Source organism: Typopeltis vanoorti, chromosome 23, assembly GCF_054136105.1.
Source record: "Typopeltis vanoorti isolate ZY-2024b chromosome 23, IOZ_Tvanoo_1.0, whole genome shotgun sequence".
Classification (NCBI taxonomy): domain Eukaryota; kingdom Metazoa; phylum Arthropoda; class Arachnida; order Uropygi; family Thelyphonidae; genus Typopeltis; species Typopeltis vanoorti.
In genome coordinates, this window is record NC_143571.1 from 26319521 (window position 1) to 26345201 (window position 25681).

The 25681-nt window shown below is 34.3% G+C and overlaps 1 protein-coding gene across 1 annotated transcript; it reads right to left on the reverse strand.

Annotated features, from left to right (window-relative positions):
- Nucleotides 1-7534: 7534 nt before the first annotated feature.
- LOC150093701 (ras-related and estrogen-regulated growth inhibitor-like protein A) lies at nucleotides 7535-23081 on the reverse strand. The gene is made up of 4 exons (XM_090412502.1): nucleotides 23012-23081; nucleotides 17351-17407; nucleotides 14672-14748; nucleotides 7535-8064 (listed from the first exon to the last, which is right to left on the reverse strand). The coding sequence occupies exons 1-4, from the start codon at nucleotides 23079-23081 to the stop codon at nucleotides 7624-7626; spliced, it is 645 nt and encodes a 214-aa protein (XP_090268628.1). The 3' UTR covers nucleotides 7535-7623.
- Nucleotides 23082-25681: the final 2600 nt, after the last annotated feature.

The following is a 25681-nucleotide window of genomic DNA, read 5'->3' on the forward strand; positions in this document are numbered from 1 at the left end:
ATCTACCTGGATTTTCTACTTGTGGAACTGCTAAGGAGTGCAGCTGGAGTGTTAAGGTCTGTTGTCTAGGTACACTCCCGGGTGCTTTAGTGCCCTTGAAACCAGGCTCTTCTAAGATCCCATTCTATTTTTCAGAGTGGTGGTCACTCAAGTGTGTTGGTGTTCAGAAGGAAGGATAAAGGTGAATATGTAAGTCCGATAAACTGCAGTCGGAACACTAAGTTCCCATGGGAATATTCTACTGTTATTGAACCAATACCTGTTATTACCGGTGAATTAAATTATGTATCATTCAGTGATTGATTTTTGCTACCCATTGATTCTCTCTCTGTGTGTTTCTTCCCACCCTCTCCCAATCATTCAGTAATGTTCGTATGTCTGTGCGCGAGCCTGTGTTTCATTTATTTTATATTAAAAAATCACTGATAGAGTAAGGTAAACTCAGAATCAGACTCGGAGTTTATCGTATTTATAGATGAAAAAGATAGAGCACTAAAGCAAGCTTCAAAAAATGTCATGTTAAAATTTCAAATCCATATATATATATATATATATACAGTATATATATATATATATATATATATATATATATATATATACAGTATATATATATATATATATATATATATATTTTTTTTTTTTTTTTAAATGCTGAGAATATATTTAATAATTGATCCCATAAATTCTTGTTTACTTCAACTTAATATGAACGTTGAGAATTGTCTGTCTATGGAAGTATTGCTGAAATTGCTGAAACATTGATGAACTGAACCATTGATGAAGGCATGGTAAAAGAGAATTACAAACATTATTTAGAAATCATCCAAATGTATTATTTATCATACAAGTATAATACAATCATGTTAACAAGATTACGATAGTGACAGAGGGTAAAGAAATTGAATTTCAATTAAAATAACTGATTTTACAAAATGATGGCGAAAACTCCATTAAAATGAGAAAATATCTGAAACTGTGCTCACCTGAACTTGCGCTGCTCGCTTGAAGATTCAAAAAAATAACATGATTCCTCGTTGATTTCGTGTTTCTTTGGATCTTTTTTTTATACACAACATAAAACGGTGCGCGATACATAATACTAAAGAATTAGCAGTTCATGGTGAAGTGATCATGTTGAATGAATGATTTAGTAGTCTCTTTCAGATTATTTTTATTATTGAATGGTGTCAGCCATATTGCACACCGACATTTGCGATTAGTGCGAACTTTACACCAGTGGCTAGAACATGTTCATAAAACTCGGGCTAGTTTCTCATCCCATTGCGGCATTAGCCGAATCTCCATGTTCAAACAAGAACTGAAACGTCAAAGCAACGATTAAGTTGTTCTGTAAAGTAGTGTATTTTATCATTTATTTTTTGGCATCTCTCTATACTTTAAGTTTGTCCGCCATAAAAAATACTCTGATTTTCCACTTGCCCATCCATTTTCATCGAATTGTGTGACAGTTGCTGAAGTTCATCCCTGTTTTTACGCTTATGTGTAAACCCTACACAATCCCAGGAAGGCTTTTGAAATCAAATCCGATGAAATAGAGTGGTTGATTCTTGTTCTTCTAGTCGCCTAGATCTGTATATTGCAAGTGCTTTTCTGAACAGTTTGTTGTGCTGGATAAAAAAATCCGAGTTTCCTGGAGAAAATACCCCACCATCCGCGTATGAGACTGGTAACTCACATTCAGATGAAAAGTCCTAATAAAGGTTTTCCGCCCAAAGGGAATCATCGAAACCTCTTGAGCTACGATGAGCTCTTCCTGAAGTTAAGCTTCGTTAACATTTATGAAGAGAGAAGAGGAAAGAATGTGAGGAAAAATAAGAAGAAATAAATCCCGACACATTTTTATGTGAATTTCGCAACATTCGTCTTCTTTCCACAGACATTCTGAAGAACCGTCCAACCAGAGTCTCCTCAATAGCTTAATGGACCATGTTGGTCTAATGCTGCCATCACAAAGTTTCGTCATCTATTTCTGTCATAAGCTGCATCCAGTGTCAAATGTTCATCCAGCTATCTTAGATCCTTCATTACCATATCCATCCATCGTGCATTTGGCTATTTGTGCTGTCTTTTCTTCTTAATTTTATTTGTAAGCACTTATTTGATGAACTGGCCATCTGCTTTCCAAACGTGATCAAATGACTCAATTCTCTGACTTATAAATGATAGAATTAGGAGGACGGATTTTACTGAAATAAGATTCATTATCTGTAAAATCTTCTGAGCCATTTCAACATTTAACAATACAATCAGACCATGTGCAGAAGCAAAATGTGGCCAAGTTTAATTATATCTTCTTTTCAGTAAATCTGAAAAGAGGATCAAATAGAGAGAGAGAGAGAGAGAGAGAGAGAGAGAATCCTCCCTATCACTTCAGCTGTTCTTCCAGTTAGTGCATCTGTACACGCAGTTTATCTTACTCCAGTCCATTGTGATAAAGAACTATCAAAAGAAAGAGTCCGATTCCACCAACAAGAAATAATCTTTGCAATTTTATCAATTTTTATCTATCAAAAGAAGGTTTCTATCAATTACCTTATTTTTTTCAATAAATTCCTCACTTCTTTTTTTATTACTTTCCGTTTTTACTCCTATTTTTATATGAATTCGTTCACTAGCACACTGTTCCTCTTTCTCGGAGAGCAACCAGAGTCTACAGGCAAGCACCCCAGTGGCACTAAATCCTGGTAAGGTTTTAACCTTTGCAAATTAATTACTTAAGCGAATCAGGAAGGCTACTCTGACGGTTAATAATCTACTAAAACTTCCAAAACATGTTTGGGTAGTAATATGATCGGAAGAAGGGTGAGGTTTATTCACCCTGGTGGATTATTGCACTATGGTATGAACAGAAGCTGGAAAAACTAAGAAAGAAAAGACGAGTTTAAAAAAAGCAGGAAAGTTGCTAAAGAGGTCTCTGTCCCACCGTGTGTGTGTGTGTGTGTGTGTGTGTGTGTGTGTGTGTGTGTGTGTGTGTGTGTGTGTGTGTGTGTGTGTGTGTGTGTGTGTGTGTGTGTGTGTGTGTGTGTGTGTGTGTGTGTGTGTGTGTGTGTGTGTGTGTGTGTGTGTGAGAGAGAGAGAGAGAGAGACAACGAGTAAAATCCTGCTGTTGATGTCAGCGATGAGATTATGAGACTTTGGGGGAGGAATGAAAGCTTTAAGTGCTGAGTGATCGATGGGGAGGAAGGGTAGGAAACAAAGGGAATTCTGGTGAAGTAATTAACATAAAATTGCAATAAGAAAGGGATAAAAACGAAATGGCTGAGTTCATCTATAAAATAATTTTGTTTTTTGGAAATAAATGATGCAATTCAAACATCAGAAAGACTTTTTTATGCATTTTTTTTTCTCGAGAGAATATTTCCCCCTTCTATCACTGTATGTATGTATGTAACAACCTCCAGCTATCCGTAATAAAAGTAATTTGTTATAAAATTCACTTCTACATTTTTGAAAGATCGACCTTGAGCTGTTATTAGCATTGAATGCAAGTACTGGGAATGGCAGAATCCTTATATTCAAAGAGTGATTCGCTTATATTAATGAAATCTACAATATAAACGTATTCTGTTCTTTTCTGACAATTTTGAGAAGGTAAATAAAAAATTTAATAATTGTTCTCGCCATTTAGGAGGATTTCTTGATTGAAGGGATAAATTCTCTGAAGTATATTTTCATAATTGGATTATTAATGTCCCATAGACTTCGTGGAGCAGCTTGAAGACCAATTTCCTTCAATATCCAACTTCACAGAATTGTCAGAAAAGAGAGAATGCGTTTATATTGTAGATTTCATTAATATAAGCGGATCACTATTTGAATATAAGGAATATAGTAACTAATTGAAGTAAATTAGCCATAATTGATGCTTATAACTCAGTGTTAGTTAATACAGTGTCTCGTGGCTCTCAGAATATTTTAATACGATAAAAGCCAGGTTCTACCTTGGAATTCTTCCGAATTTATCCGATTTAAGTAATTCAGAAGCTTGTTAATGAGATTTGATTAGGATTTTGGAATTACATTAGTAATTTAATGACCTACCGAAGTAGGCTTTTATTTTATTTTGATTTATTTATTTTCTTGTTTCATTACATATAATTTTTACACGTGTTATAACTTGGAATTAATTGCCAATCCAGATGAGATCAGAATTGAGAGTTGCTATTTTTATATGAGTAAGTAACAGTTAGTACATGCAAAATTGTGAAAAAAAAAAAAAAAGATTTTTATTGGCGCTAATATTTAATCCTTGTTATAAGGACATCATCAGAGAGAACAGAAGAGGAAACGGTAGATTTAAACTGGCAATTGTCGTGTATACACAGTTTTACACACTGTTAGGTAGTTGCTACATAACTGTAGCAACTACCACTCTGAAATATTTATTGTTATATATTACTTTATATAAACTATGTTTTCCTTTGGCTTGTTTTTGTGGGATGAAAAAATCTCTGTTTCTGGGAAGGTTGTCGATACTTTTTCAATATACTTCATTCTCTCTATTAAACGGAGTGATGATTGTCTCAAACTTGGCCATGAAATTTACTTTCCATCTAAAGACATTCACAAATATCTATGCTACGATGGGATTCGAATTCATGGCCTGTGAATGGAGAGTGGATACGCTATCTGTCCATCCACTCGACCAACAAGGCGGGCAATATCAGAATAGCAAAATCACACAACAATGCATGTCAAACAATTACATCATCGCATTGGATGATAAATAAATAAATAAATAATATTTTTATGTTACTCTCGCACAATAAACTATAAACGTATAACATATCAATCGTGCGCTAGTGTTTCAGATAATACAGCAATCCTGCTCAGAAACCAAACCCGCTACCTTTTCAAGCTATTTCAGGTCTACAATAAGAAAGGTGGTCGTGAGTAGAGCTATGGAAAAAAATACATCCGTATTAACCGGACATCTATAAATTAACAAATTAATTTATAGATGAATAATTAAGTATAATTAACTGCTAGGTGACAAAGTACTAGGTCACAAAGTAAACTCCTAATTTCAATTAATTTGTTGTTTTAAACAAAAGCTGAATTTTTGCCATTCGAATTACAAAACAAACAAAAACTGTTTACAGTTTAAAATATTATTTACTTGTTTAAGTTTGCTAACTGTAAGTAACCTACGTTTTTTAATTATTCACTTTTCCATTAAAATTAGATTGGAAGGATGACTAAACACGCCTCTCATTGTTAATCTGGTTTGGCTGAGGGATTAACGTACCCGCTTTTAACCAACAAGGTCCTCACCTTGGTTTCGAATCTTGCCATGGATATTTATGTCGGTGGGGTTCATACTGACGATGAAATTTTTAACTGGGAGAGACCACCGCTTTGTTTATTGAAGGCCTGAAGGCTTGAAAAGAACACACACACACACACGCCCGCGAGCACTGGCATATACAAAAATGGGATTAGAATTCCAAGCCCTGTAGGTCTAAAAGTGGAGACGTCATCTGTCCAGCCAACCAGACATTTGTAAAACTAGTTGCAATAATAATAGAGTAGTTTCAATATGAACTAAATTCTTATTATGCTTCATTGTTTTTAAATCTATAAAAGTACATGTTAAAAATACAGTTATAGGTAATTATAATTAGTGAGTTTTGGACATCTGCAGTATAGATTCATTACGGAGATTATAGATGTCTTAGGATTTTCCTCATCAGATCATCAGATGAAAAGTCTGATGATCTAATTAAACTTTAGGAAGATAAGTTTAATACGAAGGATTCCCAGAAATCTATGTCTCTGTGATTATAATAGGTTTTTCTTCTAGTAATATCTGGTCTGCAAATAGTTTTGAGAACCAGATATAGCCAATGGATAGCAAATTAGAAACTCTCCCGTCTAGATAATATAATCTTCTCTCTCTCTCTCTCTCTCTCTCGGTCGCTCCTTCCCGTCAACCAGACGGGTTAAGCCCTATGGACATGTCTTCTTCATCGGTAATTAATGCCATATCAAGTTTGATGCAGGTGTTTATATCCGAGTTGTCAAATAATATTTTCTATTCATTTTTTTTCAATGTCTTTCTTTATATCTGAGTCCCTCCATTCTCTTTCTTTCTCTCTCTCTCAGAACTGGTTTCGGTAATCCTAATGGTTCATTCTACGGATGTGTCCGTACTATCATGTTTGTTTTATTTTGTTCTTGTGTGATGATATTTTTTTTTTTTTTGCCATGATAGTTGTTTATGTTAATTTTCTGAATTATTGGAAGTTTTAGTTAATTTTAAGAGCTTGTCTACATTAATTTGTAACAGTTTGGAAGAAACAGAGGCTATTTGACAGCTGGTCGGTCACGAATCCATTTGCAATTCATAAGAAGCGAAAAGGGCTAACATTTTGAAAGATATCGTCGCCTGATTTATGTTAGAGTTTCTACGTCTTGTATTTAGTTAAGGTATATATATATATATATATATATATATATATATATATAGTGTGTGTGTGTGTGTGTGTGTGTGTGTGTGTGTGTGTGTGTGTGTGTTGCAAAATGAAAATGAAAATTATCAATGAGGTATACTATACAAAATCGAACATATTTAGAGCATTTTATTTACATCTCTGTTAGAATACATTAAATATGCCACACAAAACATCCAATCGTATATAACAACTCTCTTCGTGGAATCAAATGACGTTTTTATGTTACTAAACCCATAGCAAATACAAATAGAATTTAAAAAAATGTAGATGATAAGAAATCACTAAAGGCACATAATGATCCAATTCTCGTTCTCTGTGCATAAAGTTTTCTGAGTAAGACTACACCTCAACACAGTCATTGAGAACATTAAAACATACCCTAAAGTTGCTAACAAAGTCGTTTATTATCAGTACTGTCTATGACTTTCATAGAGTTTTCATATCAACAGTTCTTAGAAACATGTCATTGTTAGCTTCTTAGTTAACAACTTGGTAAAGACTCCACATGCATTTCCTGTCTTCTATAAGTCATTTTTGTTCATTCCACATGGCCATTTCGATGTCTTTTCAAGCAGAGGCTTCAATCATTAGTTTCATTGTTTCACTATATGTTCGATCGAGCAGGTCAAAACTATCAAAGCCGAGAGATCTGTGTGATTGCATGGGTCCTGTTTTTATCTTAGACGAAATCAGTCTTCCAGTTAAACACTCACATATCCAATTGGTATATATAGTTCGTGAGTTATGGGTGGCACTAATATTTTTGATGAATTACTGAAGTCTCTTTTCACGCATGAAAAAAATGTCTGACATAAGAGGAGTAGACATGATTCCATTCCCAATCTATGTAAAGAAACAAGTAGAAAATCCCGGACAGTACACAATGAGCGATGTTGAAGTGGACGGAACAAGTTCATCTTCTCTTCAATTCATCAACATTTACCGTGATGATATTTTTAATCAGAATAAAATAATACCAAAGTATTATTTGTAATCTCCTTTGCCACTGAATTATAATAATCGTTTATTTAAGAGTCCAGGAAAAAAAAAAAAAAGCTTTTGATACGATTGTGTGCGCATCTAACGAGCAAAGGCAAGGTGCATCTTCTGATGTGGGAATTCATTTAAACAATAACACGACAGCCATTCACATGAAGAGAGAAGATCGTCTTATTTTACTGGACTGAAAAGTTTTTCCAAACACCGATCCTATCATTTTCGATATCATGAGAATGCTCAACTTCCGATTAACTGTCACTTTTGGTTTACACTTCACCACTCTGGCTTCCCGAAGGAGACTTTCGAAGGCCAAGGTGACTCCGACATGGCTGTCGGCAGCTGACACTTCGTAAAACTGGCAGTGAAAATGTAATGAGAGTTCTTGGCCGTCATCCACACCGACTTGACGTACGTGTTCCAAGTCTCTTTTATTCCCCAGCAAAATTACGGGAGTGTGTCTCGTCCGCCTCTGATGATGGATACGTCGCAAAAAGTCGGCAGCTACATGGAAGCTCCACCTGTCGGAAATGCTGTAAACTACCACAAAGGCATCTCCCCATTCGATTTTGTCAGCAGGAAATCCATCAGCCTGAAAACAAACAAATAAAGAAAAGAATTTGAAACTATTTAATTATATAATTATATGCTTTTTTATTGTTCGGGTCGTTTAGATTTGTAATATGAGACGTGTGGTTTAGCAAAGTGTTTCAATAACAAGTTAAAAAATAATAATAATAAATCGTATAGAAAAAAGTGTGTGTGTGTATGGAGTTCATTATCAGTTATTGACCCACCGTAATGCATTAAAATATCTTACAAAGAGGACACGTTTTTAAGAAATCATGCAACCTCGCGTGTATATTTTTTCTTCGTATAATAGCCTATTTTTTTTTGTTTTTTTGTTGCGCTTGTCAGAATCAAAGCGGTGTCACCTCTTTCAAAATAAGTACAGCATCTACTGAAAGAAAAAAGTAATACAATTCCCTTTTATTAGTTAATCGTCAAAACCACACAAATATATATTTCTTTTGAACAGTTTAAATTATATTTTTAATTCCGTATATTGCTACAGTGTTACAGGAACAATGTTTATATTATGATGAGATCAGAGAGCTTCATTATTATATTTTTTTTTTGACACGGCCAGTGACTGGCCAGCGAATCAGTTATATTAATTCTCGTTGTCGGTATAATACTGAATTCATATAGGATGAAGAGAAATGACAAAAATGTTAAGAATGCTGTTACTGATAATTATAGTTATGCGTCCCAGCAGTTGTCTGCCGCATTATGTGATCATAAAACGTAAAGAATGTCTATAACTTTCAAAGTGCCTAGTGTGGCCCTTACCAACGTCTACAAACTGAGGCCAGCAAAAGAGTGTGTGTGTGTGGGGGGGGGGTTCCTAAATTAATTTTAATCTTATGCACAACATTTTTGATATGTGTTCTGTATTTTCAATGTAAAATAAATATTTAAACGCAAAGATTTCAATGCATGGTAAGTTAGCCGATTATTATTATTATTATTATTATTATTATTATTATTATTATTATTATTATTACAACCTAGTTTTATCTCTTTATTGTCATCAAGTTTGTGAAAATTATTAATCCAGCCAGCAGAAAAGAAACAGTTTATCCTACTCACGTGATAAAAGTTTGGAGGGTCTTAGTCTAAACTAGCAATGTATAGTTTATCTAAACTGTGCCCCACCCACAGCAGAAATGCTGTAAGGTTCTCGATCTTTCGTGGGTGGGGATGTCATAAAAAATCACTATCTTGATTGTAAATCGCCTTCACGATTGTGAAGTTGAAATATATTCAGAGCTTGGATCATAATTTCGTGGAATATTCCCAAAGGCACGTAGAAGATATCGTAGATTAAAATTTCATTACTTTTTTACCATCAAACATTTGCTCCTGAATTGTGCCATTATTTTATCCATCTCCTTCCTGTTTTGTCTTTTAAGACTACCGTAAGTAAAGTCATCAGTAACTTTGCATTATACGAAAGTAAATCAGAAATGGCCGAAATATCTTCATTAATACAGACCGATTTTTCATTATTTGGATTTCTGTTGACCTGTAGAAATGAATCCCCAAATATGGTCATTTCAAATTGAGTTTGCGATGTACACTAACTGCATTAGAATTCACAGCTACAAAATAAAATAAAATAAAATATAGAGATATAATGACCTTACGACGGAAGGCCTTTGAAACAAACAAAAAAAAATTGTACAGAAGGTTAACAAAGTTTAAAATACAGTAAGTCGTTTCTTACGAGCTCACCATAAAAGGAACTCTGGAAGTAAATCATGACAGAAAGAAAATAAAACACAACACAAATTGAATTTTATTGAATAAAGGTTCAACCGTTTCGAGCATGATAAATAGCCATTATGGAAAATTGTTCTGCAAGTTACCATGATGAAGGAGATGAACTCCGTGTTAGGCGATTAAAAGCCTACCGCCTTTTTTTTCGAAGCGTTTATTCTTTCTATTATCACATTTTGTATGTCGTAAGAGTTAAACTGGCAACCTGAAAATTTAAAAATAGACTCATGACGTCACTACCGTTATCAATTATTCTTCTATGTTGACTTATCAATGGCCAAGGAAGGTAGTAATTTGTGTTGACAAAATGGATAAAAGAGTCGGATGTCGACAGTGATAAATTGGATGTCATTTTGATCAATCTAAAGCAGGTCTCAGTAAATAATAACGCGCGCATGCACAGACATTTGCGCATGTTATTTGCATAATGCAAATGATATCCTTAAGTCTCGGTACCCCCAAGGACAACTGCGAAATAAGTAGTTAATTGGAACACCTAAAATGTTTTTTTTCTCATTTTTTTGTAACTCGGATTTATATGTTAAGTTGTTTCAAAGTAAATTAATCAACTAACGAATTTTCTTGTTAATCCAGCTATGCATATTTAAGCATGTCTATAAATTAAAGTATTTTGACTTTATCGAGGAGTGTTTTTTAGACGCAGTTATTCAAATAATGACGTCAAACCGAACTTTGATAATACGATCCCACTGTTTTCATACGTTTTCTTTTATCCATCTTTCTTTCATCTTGTCTTTCAACATTATTCCTAGTTCAATTATAAAATATACAGATCATCAGAAAATATTAAATTTTCCAGAGAATCATTTGATTATTCATTTCTGACAGGAAAGGAGTGGTCTCCTTGTGAAAGTTACCCCACATATACCATGCATATTATTTAACATTATTTTTGAAGTACTTTGTAAAGAAATCCTTAATATCATTGCCACAGTAACATTAGAATCACTCTCGTACCACTCCACAAAGAGTACAAAGAGATGAACGTCCAAATGTTCTGAGGAAGAACACTGTGCCATTTACCATCCTAACCATTTCTGTGTCCGTATGGATATGTGTGGTATCGCATTGTCACGAGTGCACCATTTGTCTGCATTTCCAGTATCTTTCCAACAACAGCTTCCGTTTTTATTTAGTGTGTTTGCATTAGCGAACTTCATTGAGTATTAAACTTCTGATGAAACAGTCCATCAAGGAGGATATTTCAGTGTACTAGAAGAACTTCGTCATAATGTTTTTCACTGATGAGGAAAAAAATAGGACAACGTACTTTTTTGAATATTTTTGATGCCGGGGTGAAATGAGTGCCTCCACGTTATGGAGAATCTCCTTTTACTCAAGTACTATTCCGAGTGATGATTTTGTCGAGGATCCACTGGCTTTTTAGTACCGGATCAGATGCTCTAAACAGTTAGCACTAAATTAGTGCACGTTATATTATACTGTGCAAAAAATAATAAAGACATGTTTCATTGAATAGAAGTATAAGAAAACTAATGTGATTTCGAAGCGTGTTTGAAATAAATTATCAAAGCGATAACAGAATTGAGACTTAAATTGCAAACAGGTGTTATAGTATGACATAATTCATGTTTCTATAATCTAGTCCCAATAATAATAATAATAATAATAATAATAATAATAATAATAATAATAATATCCAACAGATGATATTTTTATCTCTGTTAATGCTGTAGATTCTGTTTTGAAACGAACGTCGAACCTGTGGAAGGTAATTCAACTCCAAGCAACTTAACTCTATTTGTAAGTGTTAAAAAAAAGTACTGTAAATGTCAAGTTACATTAGGAATCATAGCTTGCAGTGGGTGTTCGAGTTGAGTGTCTAATATCATTAGTTTGTATCAATTCACATTTAAACGTGTAAAAGAAAAGAGATAGTTCTTCAAAACTCTTCATTACAGCAAACAATTTTTAACCGTTTTTCATGAGTTGATCAATCTTTGTGGCAAGCAAGTATAATTTTTTCTTCCGAAAATTCACGTTTCTACTCTCTCCTTGGTGCCCTTCAAAATCATCAGTGGCTACTATAGATGGAGACGGTTGCCCACCGATTTCCAAACTTTAGTTAGGGCTAAAGACACTTCGACTACTTCTTTTGGGAAATAATGGACGTTTGGAGTTATTCATATATTATTTACCATGTTTTCAGGGAAGATTTTGGTCTATGAGGGTGCATTTAGTCATCTGTGTGTAAACTTTTGTGGAGTGCTCATTAAATGTGCTGTAACTGTTTCTACAACAAAGTGTGATCAAAAAGCTTATAGACCGACTGGTAGATGACAGTATTGCAATTAGTATAAAATACTAATTGCATTCCGGCAATTTTGGGGATAAAGGAAGAGTAAATAAACATCAAACCATTCGCCTGACTAATAATTATGCATCCGAGACGTATCGCTGCAAATAACGAAGCAGACGAGGATCCTAATAAAAGATACGATTACAAGATCAAAGATAACTTTAAAAAAATTTTTAATACTCCTGGTGGACAGCAGAGTTTCAACCAGCAAACCTAAGCAACAATTAATTTGAGCCATTTTGATATGCTACCCCGGTGCATGAAGATCTCAGTCTTATCCTGATCCATAATGTGCTAATCTGAATTGTCTGTCTCGGCCAAATTATTGAGCCTTATAGATAATTAACAGAGCGGTTGCATCTTTCTATATACTCTTCTATGTTCTGTGTATCCAGTCTGTGTATTCAGCAGGGTTGACTGTCGTGTGTGAAGAAAAATCTGCAGAAGATCTCCAACACCTTCGTAAGAGACAGGCTACCTCACTTTCAAATAAAAAGCTATAATTATAAGAGCTATATATACAGAGATAAATTTGAAGCAAATGCAATTGGGACATAGGAATCTATTGGCCACTAAAATTGCCAGTTAAGCGCGTCATCTGCTTCTAAGCATTCATATTTAGTGCACCTTCAAAAGATACACATCTTCAAACTAGTTCTCAAAGTTTTCCTCCACTTACACCAGTTTTCTATGTGTTCAATATATCTGAAGGCCGTTACCTACTAGTATTCCAACCAATCGAAAACGGTGTCCTAATTTTTAGAACTTCCTTCATAAAGGAGTGGTGATTATTGGGTTAATTTCCTCATGTTTAGTTATATTTGTTTCTATGTATCTAACTGAAGAATTTGTGCAGATAATTAAAAGGCGAGAACATTTTAGATATTTACTTTTGTAATAAATTTTGAGAAAACGATTTTATCATGCGCAGTTTAAAATACGGATGAGTGTTCTGCGTGCAACAAATTATCATGGGAAAATTAATAAAATTAAAATGCATCCTACGTTTTGCATAATTTATAATTCAGAAAAGTGGCGTTTTCATAGCTACACGTTGCAAAGATAAACCAGGAGACCATGCATGTATTGCGATGGTCTTCGCGGACAATATTCATAGACGATTACATGAAGATAATTTTTAAAAAGCTGTTATAGAGATCCAGAAAGACAGAACTGATGATGTTCCTTACGGAAATGAGGTTAAAGAGTCGAAATTAATCATAATAATGTAACCAAAATTAGTCATTTGTGTTTCATAAAGAATGATCATTTGTGGTTGTTTTCAACAATATCTACTTTTGTGATATTTTTTTCTTTGATCTGTAAACCCTATAACTTATTCTATCACCAAAATATAGCATTCATGTCATTTGTTCGTAGTCCTAACGCGTCTCCTTGCACAAATTTTCTATCTCCCTTGTTAAACACCAGTAAAACCTCTCACCGAGCTACACAAATTTTATGTGGGGCAGTACGCTATGACAGGAGGCGGAATTAATTTTCTCCTTTTTTTGTTTTTATTGGATTTATTTATTTTTTAACCAGACTCATTAAAGTGCGATGTTCTTCAGAGTAGATTTGATTGAAGCAACAACGGCTTATAATGTCTCCCCTCCCGGTTATTCATTAAATAGAAGGTTCAACACTCACTCTGTTTTCCGTTCATGTGGATAATTTGCAGCGACCGCAGCGCCGCCAGGTAAAAAAAGACAAAGACGAATGTGCCTAATGTATCCATGGCAAAACATAGATTCCATAGTAAATAAATGAATCTGTTCTATTACTTCCGAACTATTGTTAGTCCAATTTTTTGAGGGGAAATTGAAGAGGGAGAAAAAGGCATTGACATTGGGGAAAAAGTAAAAGTGATTCATTTAATCGACTTGAGGCGTGTTGTGTGGTCGTAAATGGTACTTTAGAAATGTATGAACTACAAATTCTTTCTACTTTTTATTAAAACAATAACTTTACACACTCCTTCAATTTTTCTAGGTTCTTTATTTTTGTTTATAGTTTATATTTCTATATTAATTTTACTACTTAAAGATAAGTCACTCGTATTTAGTAACCAAGTATTTTTGTATCGCTATACTCTGATGGCAGACGATATCTACCGAGCAACAACGCCATCTATATTTTTTTTCATGTCTCCTTCTCTCTGATTAAATGATATATTACATTTGTACACCATTATCAATCCATTAAGAAAGCAAATTTAAATATACAAAGCGTGAATATATTCACGATTCCTTTTTTTTCTATTCAAATAAAAATAATTGTAAGACAGAGGTGTCTAATATCGTATTTTTAATATGTATCTTAAAATTCATTGACATTTCACGGATTTGTAATGCTTTTCCAAAATTACTTAAATATATACTTTGCCCTTATCCGTCATTCTTTTTGCCATTCGTATTGAAAACGAAAGTTGTAGCTATCTGATTAATAACTGACATTAAGTAGAAGAAGATGGCAAAAGGAGATAAAAAATATTGGTAGGCGAAATTTCAAATACCTGATAACGAGAAGTGTCGAGCAGTTCCACTCCATGTCGCTGCTGGTTGATCGATAAGTGATGATGATACAGCAGGTCTGGAAAGAAATATGAAAAAAAAAAAATTAATTGATCGAAGTGCAATAAAAGAAATAGAAATTTGGAACATTTTAGGAGGTGCCTGTAAATGGAGAATTTTCCGATTTTCTTAACTTGATCCATCATATGAAGAGGGAGAAAGAGGCAAATGAAAACTTGGTGACGATGTTAGAGTAATTGGATTTGTAGTTTAAAAAAAAAAGGTGGGGTCTAATTATTTGGGTGCATTGTCCTCTTGGTTAGTGCAAGAGAGGCCCTCCTAACAGGGTTAAATTCCTCATTAAGTTATTAAAATGCAAAAATGTCTACCATGTACAGACACCCTAGATGATACGTCATACATTGCTGTTTAGTATTTGAATGATCTGATTGGTCTAAAAACGATTTACTTCTGTTGAGAATGTCAAAAACAATTAGAATGTCTGAGAAATCGGACCTTTTAGAATTAAACGCATTTCTTTAGTGAATTATTTCAAGACAAAGTTTAATCAATTAGATTTTAAAATAAATAAATAAATAAATCATAAATTGTTTGAGTTTAGAACTAAACTTCAGTGACTAAAGTAATTAACCTGTTAAATTTTTAATTCATTAGTCACTCATCTTCACTACAAGGACACAGGTGATACAACAACAACAATAAAAAAAAGGAGACCTCTTCAAGTGTACAGACATGTTGAGACTCAGACTGTGAGGCCAATGCCTTGTGTATGTTAAGTGTTTTGTTGTTCTAGCCGTTTTTTTTTTTTAAAGATTCCTAAGAAATCTCTCTAAGAAACCTTTCCTGAGAAATCTATCTCTCTCAATTGATATCTCTAAATATTTGAAATAATTCCACACACAAAAAAAAAAAAAAAAAAACGGAGACACACACACAACGTACTCCAAATGCTTCTTTCATTAAAGTACTTGTAAATATTTGGAATAATTATAATAATAAAAAAAAACGTATTCCAAATGCAAATAAAAGCAATTTCTTAAATTTTCTCAGAACTTTCGTACCACGTAATATTTCACATGAATACTAGATTCAGTACACGTTATTTTAGATAAAAGGCAAGTAGCTATTTGGATACCAGTTCAGAGAATGGCTACGAGGTAAAATACTCACATTTTGTATGCAGCACCGGAAATTAACCATTTCTTGTATTTACATATCCGTATGCAAATATAATATGTTATGATGAACACATCCACATTGTTGTCTAGGATGGGCGTGCATTGCAATGTCTGAGAAAGCGTTGGATATCACTGATAAGAAAGAATACAACAATTCCACTATGTGGGTTTTGAAGTCGTATATAATCAAAAACTACAGCCATTCCGGATAAGCCTCATAATAGACTATTTGATGGTAAGGATTCCAGAAAGGAGATAGTATCGAGGAGGGGGAAGAGAATAATGATAAAAAAGGAAATTCTTCATTCGTTTTGGGTAAGTTTTCTGTTTTCATTAATAAAAAATAAAACTTGTTCCACACAGAGAGAGAGAACACCATCATCTATGAGTCAGATTTCAAACCATTACACATTTTTCTGTCCATATGAAGATACATTAGATAAGAGAGGGGAAAAAAAATTAAAAATAAATAAATAAACATGTTCAATGACCTGGGATTTCAAGCATACGCGAACTCTGGGTTCAGTCTTCTGGTTTAATATATACTTTATTGTTATTCTTTAAGCAATAGTGCTACTTAAATACGACTTAGTTTTATCAAGCAATAATTATTGTACCATAATGGTAGACTGTATACCTTCCAACTCTACATTTAGCCACAGGCTTTTTCGGGACAACCATATCATTCTGAACTTCCTTTCTTCAGCCTTGATGTGCGTTGTAGATGACCAAAAAAGGAATACAGATCTCCAGCAGCGGTTCAAGCAGGTCTTTGATTAGACCAATTCGTTCCATTCCAGTGAAATTTACATACCAGATGTTTGCACGCATGGGCGTCATACATCATTCTGTTGCATAAGCGTACTGCAGTAGCAACTGTCATGGAAAGAGGACAAAATTATTGACTTCGAGAAACTGTCTTCCTGTATAGGCGACAAGACTGATGTGACAAATTTGTCATGCCACAAATAGCTTAGCAACCACCAACCTGGAATATTAAACACTTCATTTAGGAGTAGCGATATGTGTCACCATGCAACTCTCCTATGGAACAGCCAATAATTTAACCTGGTAGAGCCATTCGTTGCCAAATATAAACTTTCATATGATGTATATTCTTTACACGAGTGAATTGTCACGTGCTGTTTAAGTTACTAGTCACGAATGCAATTTGAAATTGTACTCTTTTCCTACGTAGGTTTTAATTCGTTATTACTTGTGTTATGATAAATGATGTATATTAAGAAAGACAGATAGCAATTTGAGAAATTAAGAACCATTTTGCTCTAATTTATTGATTCAGTGTTAGTGGGATACTCGTGTAAGTACGTGTATCTCTGTGCGTTGCTGGTTAAAACCTTTGGGCGGTTTCATTTTTACTGAATTTCCTCATTCTTGTTAATTAAAATTAACAAATATACTAGTGTTTCACTTTTCATAAATCGTTAATGGTTACTTTTTTTGCAATATAAAATAACTTACCTTTCTTTGAGCTATATTCGCTGATGAACCTTCTGGTCAAGTATCGAACAGTTACAGCTAAGAAAAGAAAGAAAAAAAAATTATTTTTTTTTTACCGGAAACTATAATAATTCCAATTCAGCTATGTTAATTTCTAAACAATCGTATTTGCTGAAGATCATGCACAATTAATACAAAATGGAAACTTTATATATACATAGTCAACATTCATGACTGTAATCTGTGTGTGTTCACGGGTTCGGTTTGCCTACTTGCAGGACGAAAACCCCCAGATAAATGTGGAGAAAAACCATGCTGTCGACGCCCAAGAGCGGCTAACTTGGCTATGGCAGATCCTTAAGCTCCTGACGTCGTCGACGGGAATCGAACCTAGGACATTCCTTCCCCAAACATATGGTTGCGAAGCGCATAGCCACTAGGCTAACCGCGCGGACTATATACATATGTATATCGCTTTGAAAGCGATAACATTTACTACTCTTCGCTTTGACCCTCCCCCCAAAAAAAGATACTGGAAAGAAAAAAAAAGAAATGAAAGAAAAGAAAAAGAATACAAAACTACAATACCAAATTTTTAATTTCGTTTCCAATGTTAGAATATTTTTAGTTTTCCATTTTAGTTTACTTTATTTTTGTGATCTTCAAGCTACAAAAACATAGTTTCACAAAAGGATGCCGGTTCTTTTAAGTGTAAAAATTACGAAACAGTTAAGATACAGCAGTAACAGATATCGTGAATGTATATAGGATGTCATTTATAATCATTGAGAATTGTTAGTCAAACTATCTGTGATTAGCTAAGTGTGCAGATGGTTATATATATATATATATATTAAGCAATCTTTGTACAAACTTACAGTCACTAAACGGGATGTGTTGATTTGAACCTTCATGAGCATTTCGATCGATTTAATCTCAATACTCGTTGTAGGTCATATTTAAAAGATGGAATTGGAAACTCCCAGAAGATCAAAGATAAGTCAGTAGGAGATTTTCACGAACATCAAACAACTCTGGAATAAATGACTTCCAATGGAACATGACCCCAATTTGTCAGGAACATTTTGGTGTTGTATGCGAATTCGATTGATTCTCTCCGGTCAAGAGACCTGACCTAGAAATTCCAAATTGTTACAAGTCCCTTAATCCTATAAGCTGGGAGGGGCTTCTTCACAGGGAACACAATGTCAGCAGTTTCTGGGGGTGATAATCGTTATAATGGGAATTTTTCATGGGTATTGCAACAAATCTTCCGCTATTGTTTGACATACACCAGCTGTCGGGAAGTAGTATTTGATGAAATTCTGAACTGTGAATATCCTGATAAACTGCTAGGTTTAAATCATCCCCGCGTGTGGCATTCTTTTCCCATTCGGAAACATCAATGTCTTTCTGAAAGCGAAAATCATAATCCGCCACGATAGTTTTAAATGTAAAATTCATTTAATAAGTACATTTGTAGAAAAATAAACTATCAGTGTAAAGTACGGAAAAAAAATGCAATGAAATTCATGGGATACTCGATATATATAGACTAGCTAAAATCTAAAATTCTAATTTATATATATATATATATATATATAAAATAAACAATACATGTGCACAAGCGGGCGCTCGAGTAACGTAAAAACACTCAGATTTGTGCTAAAAAAAAATTAATTATCTGCTCACCATCTGCTGGAATTCAACTGCGTCATACCTTTTCATTTCAAAGGTCCATTGATCTCGCTATTCAAAAATGCTTCTTTTTAAGTGTAAAGTGATAAATCACTTGCGGGAATTCGAAATGCGATCAAATTTATGTTTTTTTTTTAAGTTAGTAATAGTATAAACATTTTCAAGTATGGTTTTCGTCTTTGACGTGTGGCCAGTTTCTACATAATGAAAATAAAAATTCTTCATTGCCACTTCCCACGATATTTTATACGTCATTAAAAGAGAAACCGTTTGGTGAACTCATAAATTTCTTCATTCATCTTAGCGTAGAGTGTTTATATGGTCGTTCTAATATGATCTTGAAACTTATCTGTAGTAACGTCACTCCAGTGCATTGAACTGTGTTTTATGGAAGCTATTAAATGGTGTATGAAAGTTGAAGGTGACAGTGTTTTTTATTATTATTATTTTATTCTTCTTCCTAAATATTATATGTGTCTAGAGGATAACATAAGTTACACGGAAAGCACAAAAAATTGTAGGTTTTCACTTTCAACTAATATATGGGGCTAACTTGTAGATGTATAAAAAATAGACAAATGCCTTAATATAATTACATCTTTTCAAGAGGGGAAAAATCAACAAGAAGAATTTATTAATTTTTTTTTTTGTACCTAGTGGTCTCTCTCTCTAAAATTGCGCTAATGGATGATTCTCAAGCTTCGTGGAGATCTAGTGTGTGTGTGTGTGTGTGTGTGTGATGTTGTTTCAATGCTAGTTGGATGTGCGAAAGCGCTATACTAAATTCTCATGTACTGTCCGAGCTAATGTAACATTACACTAAATTAACCGAAGAGAGTGCTGCCAATGCATAGTTGACACCAGGAAAATTATGTAAACGGAACTGCGGCAGAAAAAAAAAAAAAAAACTGAACGAAGGAATCAAATTGATGATGGAATTGATATCAATGTGAACAATATTTGGAGAACAATAACCTAGCCTTCAGAATAGCACTCCTCAAACTTCTTATCTAGATAGTAATTGTAAAAGCCGGTTAGAATGACACATACAATGGCGGAAGATATAGGCCAGTGAACAATAAGAACGTGTTGTGTGGTCTGACAAATCCAGGTTTATACTGTTTGCCAACTTCGACATGAAGTTAAGGGTCCCTTCACATTACGAATACAGTTCAGGTTTTTTTTTTCTTTTTCAATGCTAATCACACCCAAAAGGTTGCAATCTTATCGTACATGGAATAAGGTTAGTTAATCTAATCCCTTTCGTCTCTTCAGAAATGAAATATCAGACATTTTGAAACGACTTCAGACTTCCAGTGGTGCTAGTCTTACGCCAGAAGATGAAGTTCATCTCTCACCTAAAGATATTCCCAAACATCCATGCCACAGCAGGATTCAAACCCACACTGTTGGTCGGAGAGCGGTGACACTGTCCACTCGTTCAACTAGACCTGTGGCTAGTGATGGTAGTAATATGAATTTGAGACTTTTTTTATGTGTACAAAAACGTACTTGCTTCTCTCATCATCCTGGAGAAAAATCAACCCACGCTACGGTTTATCTCAATATTGTTTATAATGCGTCCCCTTATGATCGCTCATTCTTTCGCAGAATGATGATTGACTTCAGTGAGATAACATTACACTTTCACACAACTTAAGTGGATGGCGCTGGTGTCCCGAGGAACATTATTATTTCTTTCCTTGGCCAGCTCTGTGTCCCCCCCCCCCTCACATGTTTTTATCCCACTAAGCAAACTTTCAGATCGTCTGGAGAGGCTGCCAAATCACGCAGTCTAAATATATCGCACCAATAGCCGAAGTGACTCTATATTACCTCATTCGTTAATAATTTTTATTATATGTTAAAAAAACACGCAGGCTCATTTTATTAGCAAAATATAGTTAAAAGAAAACAAGTAGGAAGGTTGGAATATCTATGTATTCTGAATATCTTCTATTAGATATTACCATGCATTTTTAGATATTACCTGGACAAGGCATGATAATTCAGTTTTCAATATTTAAAAAAATTACGTCATTAATTAAAGTAAATTTACTTTCGTATAATTTACTGTAATAAATGAGTGACTTACTTTCTCAATCAGCAGTTTTAACAACCTGCCTCCTTACAAATATGATCCATTTGTTATAACAAAGGTGATAGCTCTAAACTATTCGTCGTGTGGATTAAGTGAAATATGTTTTTTGCATAATCAATGTCGCAATCGCATCGCCTAAAGAATTCCTGCCTGAATTTCAAATTTATAGATTTTTTTTTCTTTTTAATACCTTCTTTCTCCTTTGTAAGTAGCTGTCTAACACAACGATCCGATTATCTTCTCGTGTGCCCGTGATTTACTTTAAATGGTCAACTATTCAGTATATTGGAGAAATATTGAAGTTATCACATAGTTAATCCTGAAGACATATTTATTTTCTGATTTTTGTGTGTGTGTGTGGGGGGGGGGGGTGTTGCTGTTTATTCGATTTAAATAAAAATGTTAATTATCTCCAACGTTTCTTGTTTTTACTGAACTTCAAAGAGCGATATTATTTGCAAGAATTTCATTCCCATTAATGTTTATTAAGAAAAAATATTTTTCATTAATTTATATTCCATTTGGTATTAAAGTATATTTTAGGTGCTCAAAATCAGTTTGACAATAATTCGTGTTTAAATTTTATTAATCGGGCAGAAAATGAGTTAGTTAGTCTCATATGAAGGCAGAAAGTTTTTTTTTTTTTTTCCTGGAAACTCTGGTTTTCCTTTCCCAGGATAAGCAAACCGATCCGATCACTCAAGCAATTAACAGACATAAACAAACTTACCTTATCTTAGTTCATTCGGCAATACTTATAACCAACCCATCTGATTGATTAAACTGTCATGAAGATTGTCATGACTTACATTAAAGTTTGATCCAAGAACGATAAAGCACTTTAACCATATACATTAATTAAGAGAGAGAAAATCCTAAAAGATTTGTAGAAATTGTACGAATTATGATCATTTGCTGCTTTTTTTTTTTTTACATATAATAAGTAAAAATAAAATGTTTTTCTATATTTTTTGAAAAACGAATTTTTTCTGTTCCACATATTTTAGACTTTCCCCCCTCTTATCAGAAGCAGTTAAAAAAACTATAATCCCCCATGTGATTTATTGACAAGTCCACCATATCATAAGATGGCTGATAATAGCAATCTGCATACTGGGGCAATTATGCAGTTGTGTATGTATAACTGCACTGATTCTTTCAATGGGAATTTCCTCTTATAATTTGTGGAGACAACTAAGAAATGATAATTCTTAAAACAGTCTGTAATGGGATGTCTTACAAATGTTTCGCATCTTCCAAAATTTTTGCAACACTAATAATTTCTTATTTTAATTAACATTTTTTATTTAGAAGATATATCGACTTCATACATTATTAGACATAAACGTAATACATTGTGTACAAACTATCGAATATTTGTTTCTAGCACCACAGTTAAATTTGCATACCACAAGGCATGCTCAGTCAGCGAAGGATTGGTAGTTAATTTGTGGATAAAAATAAATATAATGAGTGAGGGGATGAAGCGGTGCGTTATGTATATTGATCAAGTACGGAGAGATGGCGGTAGGATTTCAAAGCAAAGATTTAGAATATCCGATACAGAAAAGTGTAATAAAAAAAATAGCTTATTATTTACCGTACAAACTTCATTTTTTTTTTTAAATTTATACTTGCGAATGTTTAATTATTCGAAGCGGAACAATTAACTTCTCTATAAAAGAGAAAAAAAAATAACCTCGAAGACTTATTTTTTATGTCGAATTTAAAATGAAAACGAAGAAAGAAAAATCTTTCACATGACTTAGAGTTTACATAAATCCCCTTGAAGTACCTCCCAAATTCACTTGGCGCTGGCCCCCAGTTGGTTATGCTAAGAAACATTTTGAAACAAGCCACGAAAACTCAAGACACAAGCTTACCTGATTTTCCTACTTTCTTGGCGCCTAAGACAAGAATTCTGATCGCTGAAGTTGCCTGTGGCGTTTGCATCGTTATTACCTTCGTGCTGACCCTTCAAACGAAACGGACCATCGACATCTAGGCGGAGACGGACTTTTTCGGGGAGTTCGATGCGCGACACCTTTCCGCCGATCGGAGAGTGTTCGCACCTTGTGAGAAAAGACGACAGTTCCGGATATGCCAGAAGCACGTGTAGACTCCGCTTCCGAGACGGGTAAACGAACCAGTAAACTGTTAGACGGGAGGAAACCCCGTCCGGCGAGGTCGATTACCCAGATGCCACTAGCTGCCCGAACATGCACGAGACTGGGCCATTTACTTGGTGCCACCAGCTGGCTTAGGGTCACCCTCGACGTTCGTCTCGTGGCGCCAGCTGGCATGTACTCACGTGGATGGAAGGGGAAAGAAGAATGGGGGGAGGGTTAGAGAGCATTTCTGGCCAATGGCGTGTCGCCCTCGGTGTTGTCTAGTTAAAGGAAAGAAGGAAAAGCAGAAGAATTTAGACTTTGGCAGCACTCACGATTTTACGCTAATCGTGAGTATGAAAGACTACATGCGGTTTCTGTCAACGGGAAGAAAAAATTCAGAACGGAGATTCTGTCCGTTTTCATGGCGTTTGTTTCATTATATGAATTAAAAACAGGACTTTGGTTTCTTGGAGCTGCAAATCGTTACGTTTAACATTGGAAAGTAACTCGATGACTTCTAAAGTTGATTAATGTTTGCATCGTTTTAACCCTTTCTATTTGTCAAACGTAACGTAACAGATGTGTGTTGTCCATCTGTTCAAAAATTCTAAGCTTCGAAGCGAACCACACGGCACAGTTTAAAGTCAAATGAAATGTAAATATTAGACGATTAAGTGGAACTTTTATTTTTCATTTAGAAAAAGAATGTCAATAAAGATAAATATTACATAATAAAATTAGGCGCTCCAATATTGTACCGTTAGGCTGCTCTCAATCAGCCAAGACAAGCCGTGTAGTGGCGTGCATAATTCTCAAACGTCTATACGTACTTGCCATTAATACTGTTGAGGCAATAAAAGCAGGTTTGTTTACGGGATCTAATACTGAAAGAACTGTTACATTCTCACCAAAGTGATAGGTTTTATTTGTATGGTAATGGAGGGCTTCCATATGTCCATAATTCTTGCGTTTCGTTTTGTTTTCTAGCTCTAGTATCATGTGTGTGTGTGTGTGTGTGTGTGGTCACCCGAGTGATCAAAAGCTCTATCATTTCACTCAAGTTTCAATAGCGTTCATCTACCTTCGGCCACTGAAGGTTGATAAATCGACAGAAGGATTATTAACTATTTTCCCTACGAAAATTTTGTCTGTTTCTACAGAGAAGTTGAACGAGTTGTCTCATCCTCGAGATCTATAAGGTTCAGTTGAAAATTATGTGCTGGTTTAACTATGTGCAGATTTTCTCAAACCAAATATCAATGGCGCCTAACAATATGTCATGGTGTGTTATCATGTTGGTATACAACTGGATGATTTCCACAGAACCCCGGAAAGTAAGCAACATAGTATTATCCTACCTCATCCATATAACACATGAGCAACTTAACAGATGGAAAGATACGTCCGTTAAAGAACATTCTGACAACCGCCATACCGAAACACGTCTATTTGATACGATGAGCGCATATTGTGATCAGCCATTCCCTAATGCTGATTTCCAAGTAAATTATGCTTGACTTGTATATATATTGTAGGAGTAGCATCTATAGTTAGGAATCATTATTTCAGTTAGGAATTCCTCCATGACTGTAGATCATGGATATTCCAACTCCTTTTCTTATAGGCCCATTTTGTAAAGATTCACTTGTCAAAACACTGCGGACAGAAGTTATAGACATGAGTAGCTTCTTCCTCAATTAAATTGTCAAAGACTTCTTCTAGTAAAGAATATTAAATAAGAAGCCATACATAGAAGGCTATATATTAACATCACGGGTGTTAACAAATATAGTTTTAGAGAATGTTCTGATCATTTTAAAGTTCTGTGCATATTGAAATGGTGTTCATGCTTTAGCTTATGATATAGCTGAATCACATATGTATAGGAATCAGAAAGATTTATTCTTTACCGAAAGTCGTGTATTAAATATTCAATAGCTTTAGAGACAACGGTAAATGTTCTGTTTTACCTGATGGATCGGTGCAGCGATATCCAGAAATACTGAGGCATTTAATACTCTTAAATGACTGGTGGAAAGATCTATAAATTCCGAGATTTCTTTCTCTGACTTGTAAGTGTCACGATGTAGAATTCCTGCCTATGCGATAAACGTTGATTTGTCACATCGTATGTGATGAACTCTATTTTCATTTTTCTTTAAATTTTGATGAAAAATTAGGCATTTTACTGGTTGCTTTAGTATTATAAATTGATATGCTTATTAAATACCTTTAACTTATGGAATAAATCCTACCGTATGAATAGGAAAGAACTGTTTCATTATAAACACAATAGCATGAACAATTCTTGATATATAATACAAGGCTTAATTATTTCTGGTATTCATATGTATTATTTTGCAAGGCTCATCTTCCTTTTTGGAATTCATCTCCCAAAATTAAACATCCGGAAAATGAGATGTTAAATGCTGCCATCGTGTT